This window comes from Belonocnema kinseyi, chromosome 2 (genome assembly GCF_010883055.1).
Source record: "Belonocnema kinseyi isolate 2016_QV_RU_SX_M_011 chromosome 2, B_treatae_v1, whole genome shotgun sequence".
Taxonomy (NCBI): Eukaryota; Metazoa; Arthropoda; class Insecta; order Hymenoptera; family Cynipidae; genus Belonocnema; species Belonocnema kinseyi.
In genome coordinates, this window is record NC_046658.1 from 172193857 (window position 1) to 172200359 (window position 6503).

Sequence of the window (6503 nt, forward strand, 5' to 3'; positions counted from 1 at the left end):
ACCAAAGATATTGTGCAATCTATCTTAACTTCTAAGGGATCTCGCAAAAGGGAGTTCTTAGTTTAGTCTATTCATAAGTATAAGTCATTTTTTTTCCTTGGAGTCTCATTCATAATTTTTATTTATTTTAAACCATTTTGTATGATATACAATAGATACAAATAAGATGAATTGTCTGAGTTTAAACTTGAAAGATTAATTCTGGCCTTAATCTTGGAGCTATCTGACCTGTGAAACTGCAATGAAAAAACATTTACTGCAGTCTTAAAATCCTCCCTGGGTTATTGGTGGTGGTACATCTCCAGCCTTAGAACGGGCTCCTTCTTTCGATGGTGGTGGTGCATCTCCCTGTTTAGATGATGGTTGTGCACCTCCTTGTTTAGATTGTGCTGGTCCATCTCCTTGTTTAGCTTGTCCTGGTGCATTTTCATCTTCAGATGATGGTGGTTCATCTTCTTCTTCAGGTGGTGGTGATACATCATTACCGTTAGAAGGGGGTGGTTTTACAGCTCCTTTTTTAGGTGGTGTAAGTGCATCTCCTTGTTTAGACGGTACTGGTGCATCTCCTTGTTTAGATTGTACTGGTTTATCTACATCTTCAGATGATGGTGGTGCATTTTCTTGTTTAGGTGGTGGTGATACTCCATTACCGTTAGAAGGGGGTGGTTTTACAGCTTCATCTTTAGGTGGGGCTGGTGCATCTCCTTCTTTAGATGGAACTGATGCATCTCCTTCTTTAGATGGTGCTGGTGCATCTCCTTGTTTAGGTGGTGGTTTTACATCTTCTTCTTCAGAGGGTGGTGGTGCATTTCCTTCTTTAGATGGTGCTGATGCATCTCCTTCTTTGGGTGGTGCTGATGCATCACCTTCTTTAGGTGGTGGTGGTGCAACTCCTTGTTGAGGTGGTGGTGATGCATTATTACCAGTAGACGGAAGTGGTTTTACCTTTCCGTCTCCTGATGTTGCAGGAGCATCTCCTTCTTTAGGTGGTGCTGATGCATCTCCTTCTTTAGGTGGTGCTGATGCATCTCCTTCTTTAGGTGGTGGTGGTGCAACTCCTTGTTGAGGTGGTGGTAATGCACTATTACCAGTAGACGGAAGTGGTTTTACATTTCCTTCTCCTGATGTTGCTGGAGCATTTCCTTCTTTAGGTGGTGTTGGTACATCTCCTTGCTGCGGTGGTGGTGATTGTGTTTGTCCATACACTGGCGGAACAACATCTGGAGGTATCTTGGCGCCGTTGAGGTTTCTTGGCACTGGTACAGTTGATCCTAATTCTATAACAAGATAATATATATTGAATGAACTGGGAAGCTGAAAAAATCAGTGAAGAAGAACTGATGTCCTATTTTTATTCAAACACAAAAAAAAACATTAATAAGCCTGTTTAAACTATGCTTCATATAGAGATTTGTAATAAGTTTCAATAGTAAATATTGAATATCATAGTAATTATCATTTATAAAAAATAAAACGAATTTTTATACCAGAAATAAAAAAAATAATTTTAGTTTCCCGACAGCAAAAGAAATCCAAGGAACTATATAACAAAGAATAGAGTTTAGAATTTTTTCTGAATCTCGCTACTTGAAAATAAATTTAAATAAAAAGTTTCTCATTATTCCAAATTTCTGGATTAAGAGTTAAATATTTTTTATTAGTTTGACTAATCGTCTAGAAAATTCCAGACGAATAGACACAGCTTTTGAATAAATCAGTAAATTGTTTTTAAATTTTGGAAGAGAAATTCGAATGCAGGAGTATCGCTATAAAAAAATGATTAAATTGTTATAATCTTGAACATTATTTCAGTCTCCTGAGAACAGTAATTATTGCAATGAAGATAATATTAAAAAAAAACAATTTATAGTCTAAAAAATATTATATAGCAAATGTAGTCTAGATTGTAGTTATACGAATTTCCAAACATGTCCGATATTTTAGGAGTCTGAAAGAAAGTATTATTTTTATTAGTGTTATAACAATTGCTTATACTTACGAATTACCACCGCAGTGGTGAAAAGCACAGCAGAAATGACGAACTTCATTTTCTCGAAAAAATCAAGAAATTTATTATTATGTAGTTGCGATCCAACTGACGACTTTTTAGGATAGCTGACATACGCTTTTGAATTTCGTTGAAACTGATGATTTTCAAAAGAATCCTTGCCGATATATATACGACTCAATATCCGTTGGAAGGAGAATATTCACGTGTTAAACTCTCATATCAGTTCTAGGGAAGCCTGAAAAATTTCCATTGTATGGATCATTCGAGAATAATTTCATAATTTGATAGTATCGTAACGTCAATATAATTTATCTGCGGTTGTATTTATTTCTGACATTCTAAGTACCCCTCTTTTCTAAATTTCGTAACTACGTATCAGTTTTTAAATATTGCGTTTTAGTTTGGGGATTAAATTCTTCTAGAAAGATTTTTTGAATAATGGAAATATCTAATTTTGACAAAATATATGATTCATATGTAAAAAATAAATAAGTACTGCATTTAAGCCTGCGAAATTTGCTTAAAAAATATAATTGGTTTCGGAGAACATTTTGGAAGAATTTTTTTATTAGAGGCGCACGTACTTTTAAATTTAATTTTCATACAATTTTCATGCAATTATTGTTATTTTAAATTCAAAGAATTATTTTTAAAGACTTTTAGCAATAAGAAAATTCTTGGCTATAAGTATTAAGTCGTTGCAGTTTAAATAAATAAATAATATTTACATAAATGTTTTTTTGGTTTTTTCAGTTTGGAACTTTTTTATTTCGAAAGCTTCATAATTTGGCAACTTTCTTACGTGAATTATCCAATTCGTGATTTTTATCCCTTGTCAATCTTTGGTTAAAAATTAATTTGTTTTGCACGAAACTTAAGTATTATAAAATGTATTTTTTTGTTTAAAGTAATATTTTTAATTGAAAATTATTCAATCGGTTTTTTTTAATAATTACTTTTTTTAATAAAAATGAACTATTTTGTTACAAAATCATTTTTTCTAAGAGAATTTAATTCTTTTATTTTTGGTTGGAATTTTATTTTTTCAGTGAAAATTTAATTGTGATGTTAAAAATTGAACAATTTGGTTTCAATCATTTTTTTGTGGTTCAGAATTCACATTTTTTGTTTATCTATTTTGTGAACAATTTACAGATTTTTATGAAAAATCGTTTCTTTTTATTTATTTTTATGGCCTCCCTCGGAAATCTTATTATCCGGAAATTTTCAAGGTTTTTGATATTCAGAATTGCTTGGGAATTTGATTATTTAACTTTTTTTTAATTCGCAATGTCTAGATTTCAAAAATTTTATCATATGGATTTTTGTATTTCGGAAAGTTTAAAAATTTAATCATTGGAAAATTTTCGAGTTTTAAAGTCTTATTTTTCGAGATTTTTTGGTTGTCCCTATCGGATGTTTGACTGAAATCTAACTTTATTTCATCTTTCTACCAAAAAGGAATTTCCAAAAAAAACTGTGGATTAATAAGTCACCTAGAAGACTATTATTGTTCCACAGAAATCATGACTTTAAAAAATACAGAAAAGCGAATAACTGAATTTCCAATTAAAAAAGATAAATGTTAAACATGGAATCGATAAATACTTTAAGAAGGTTTAGTTGGTGTATTGTGTCAAATTTTTTGTTAAATTGAAGGTCAAACGCGGATCCCGGACTTTGAAAAAAAAATGTTGGGGAAATCGTTCAAATTTAGTGGTTGAAATCACCCCTTCTTTATTTTTGAGTCTCTTACTGTTTTAAGAGGTCAAATTTCTTTTTGCTTATTGTTTTTGCACAAAATTATTCTAGTTAATGCTTTATTGCAATATAAGCCTAAGTTGCAAAAACCATTACGTCGAAAATATGTTAAGTCGCAAAATCTATCCTTAGAATGCTTCACCATATAAACTTATTTTTAAATTTTGGACTATCTTACTGGAAAAATCTTGTTTTGTTGTTCAATTCTATCAAGAATTATCTGTGATAATTAAAAGAAACCCTAAATTAATCGATTAAAATATGTTAAAATTCTTCCAAGTCCTAAAGCTAAATACATCAAACTGTTGAATCCTCCCAGTTTTGACTTTTGGAATTTTTTTCAGTAAAATAAAAATAAAATTTTTTTCTTGCTGTTTGTAAGTTTCGTTTACACTAGCAACTCAAAGAATCTAATAATAACTTTGAATTTTCTGCTATGTTAGGGAAAAATAAATCTAGAAGCCACATGTACAACCTGAACATGTCCTTCTTTAACTCTTAGTCTCAATTATTAGAATGGTTCTCTCAAAACTACAAAAAGGGGTCATAGAATTTGTCCACCGGTAGACATGGTTGTTTGAATTGTATAGCTGCTTCTGGGTTTACACTTTTCGACATTGTTTCTAAAAACATCCCATTATTGTTCTATGAAAAGTGAAATTCACTTTCTTTTAGAGCCCATATTCGAATATCTATATAGTGAACTGTCATCTTCGAATCAATAGCCTTCTTCATATTGCCGAAAGTGTTCTTTGCAAAATTATATTTCTTCTCTTTTTGGTCTACACCACTTTAAGCTTGTTCTTGCCATCTGTCTAATTGTCACTCGCAAGAAAGCTTCATAAACATTTGATGAACGGTTGTAAAAGATAAGCGCTTAATCCTTATAGAATTTTAAAGCTCATCAGCTTCTTTTTTATGATTAAAATACTCTGCCTCCTCTTGATATAGATAACCAAGTACTTCACAGTAAGCGTTTTCTTTTTCTTGTTCTTCATCGTCCGACGGCTGTATATCAATTTGACTAGCACCATCAGAAAATTATGAGTGAACTAAATTGTCTACCGTTAATAAGGAATCAAACATATTTATCCTTATAATATTGAATATTACATCGTGTAGATTTACCACCGCAGGTGTTATTTCTGAAGGCTGAATGCTAATTTATTCCTCATTAAACGTTATTGATTAGCATGTATGGCCATTGATTATCATTGTACATTTGTAGTTGTACTGTGCACAATGGAAATACAAGCTAATTTGTAACAGAATAAATATTATTTTCTTCCGAATATATTCATGCCTGTATTTATACAAATCGTGATGAATGGAATAACCTGCTAATCTGATTTATAAGCTTAATTATTATTGCAAATTTAGAAATGATATTGCCTTTATCATATTACATATTCAGCTTGTAAAGAGGCATTATTTGGTTTTTTATTTCAATCTTTTATGCATCTTCTGTATGCTATATGTTTGTTATATCTATCATCATTAAAATTTCTTCCTAAGCTAATCATAAACAATTTTTGAGGGGCAGTTTTTGCGTAAAAGGGGTTTAGTAATACAATAATAAGAGTTATTATAACAAAAAATCAGTTATAATATTATTGATTGTCCAAACAAAATATTTAATTCTACTACTCACAGAAAGTTTATGTTGATTAATATATATTTCTTACTCATTCATAATATTGAAGGTGTGGATAACACAAAATTCAAGGGTTGTTTCGAATATCACTGACCGTTCTTAAGAAAACTAAGTATGAAAATAAGATGTTTGCACCAACAGAGTCCAAAATATTGAGCTATGCTATAAGGCGAAGCATTCTGGGGTAAAAGATTCAAAAATAAAAAATAAGTAATTTCAGCCCCTATATCTGATCTACTGCCCAACAAAAGTATTTCTTTCGAGATAGTATGGGATCCTCTTTTCTACTGCAAAGTAACAAAACAAGTCAACACCGGACACCAACCTAACCTAAGATAAACTCCATTACAATCCCAGTAGTGTACACCTTGACAATCCTAAGAGATAGATTTAGTTGTTTTGCGTTTCTAGTAGAGATCTTGCGATCATTTATGTAAAATGCATGAGTAATACAATGATTTTGATATCCAGGTCTAAGTTGCGTTGCGCGAACGTCTCTCGCCACACAGATCTGATTTTCTAAACAATCCAAGCATTAGGCTTAGCTGTCAAGATCTGATACACTGCGTTCCGACAAGTTATTCGCCTGTATTAATTAGGATCAGACAAGTTGCCCTTCTTCGGGAAGAACTGGGAATCATGCCGCCAGGCACTCCAGGAGACTATCCCGACTTTAAACATGGGGTGAAAATGTGGGACAGGTATGGGCTAGATACTGATTTGTTAAACGAGAAACTTTTCATAGAATACAATCCAGCAACGGAATAATTCTTAATGCCTTTTCATAATTTTTTTCGTTTTTAGCAGTGATGTGTCGGCATTCATCTTCAGGTGTCATAAGAACACTGCACAGCTTTTTACAGCTATGAATGTTCTCAGTGACTTCAATCAGTGGACGCTAGATTTCGTAGCAGAGCGCGTTTACCCTTACAAAGAAAAATTTGAATGTGTTTGGTGCTTCCTATTCCCGAGAGGCGGAGAAAACATTTCAAAAATACGCCAAAATTGTTACGAAATGACAGGGATCAGAGGACTATACTAAAGAAGATTGTTTTTTTAAAATATGTTACCTTCTGA

General features: G+C 32.0%; 1 protein-coding gene across 1 annotated transcript; it reads right to left on the minus strand.

Moving 5' to 3' along the window:
* Window positions 1-264: 264 nt before the first annotated feature.
* LOC117183070 (skin secretory protein xP2-like) lies at window positions 265-4507 on the minus strand. The gene is made up of 2 exons (XM_033376226.1): window positions 4438-4507; window positions 265-1277 (listed from the first exon to the last, which is right to left on the minus strand). Exons 1-2 carry the CDS (start codon window positions 4505-4507, stop codon window positions 265-267), a joined length of 1083 nt encoding a protein of 360 aa, XP_033232117.1.
* Window positions 4508-6503: the final 1996 nt, after the last annotated feature.

Bases quoted from the DNA above. Each gene is read 5' to 3' on its own strand.
- LOC117183070 (XM_033376226.1), bottom strand. From the start codon at position 4,507: ATGAAGAAGGCTATTGATTCGAAGATGACAGTTCACTATATAGATATT. The intron at 1,278-4,437 runs GTGAATTTCACT...ATCTTGTTATAG, and splicing joins AATATGGGCTCTAAAAGAAA to AATTAGGATCAACTGTACCA.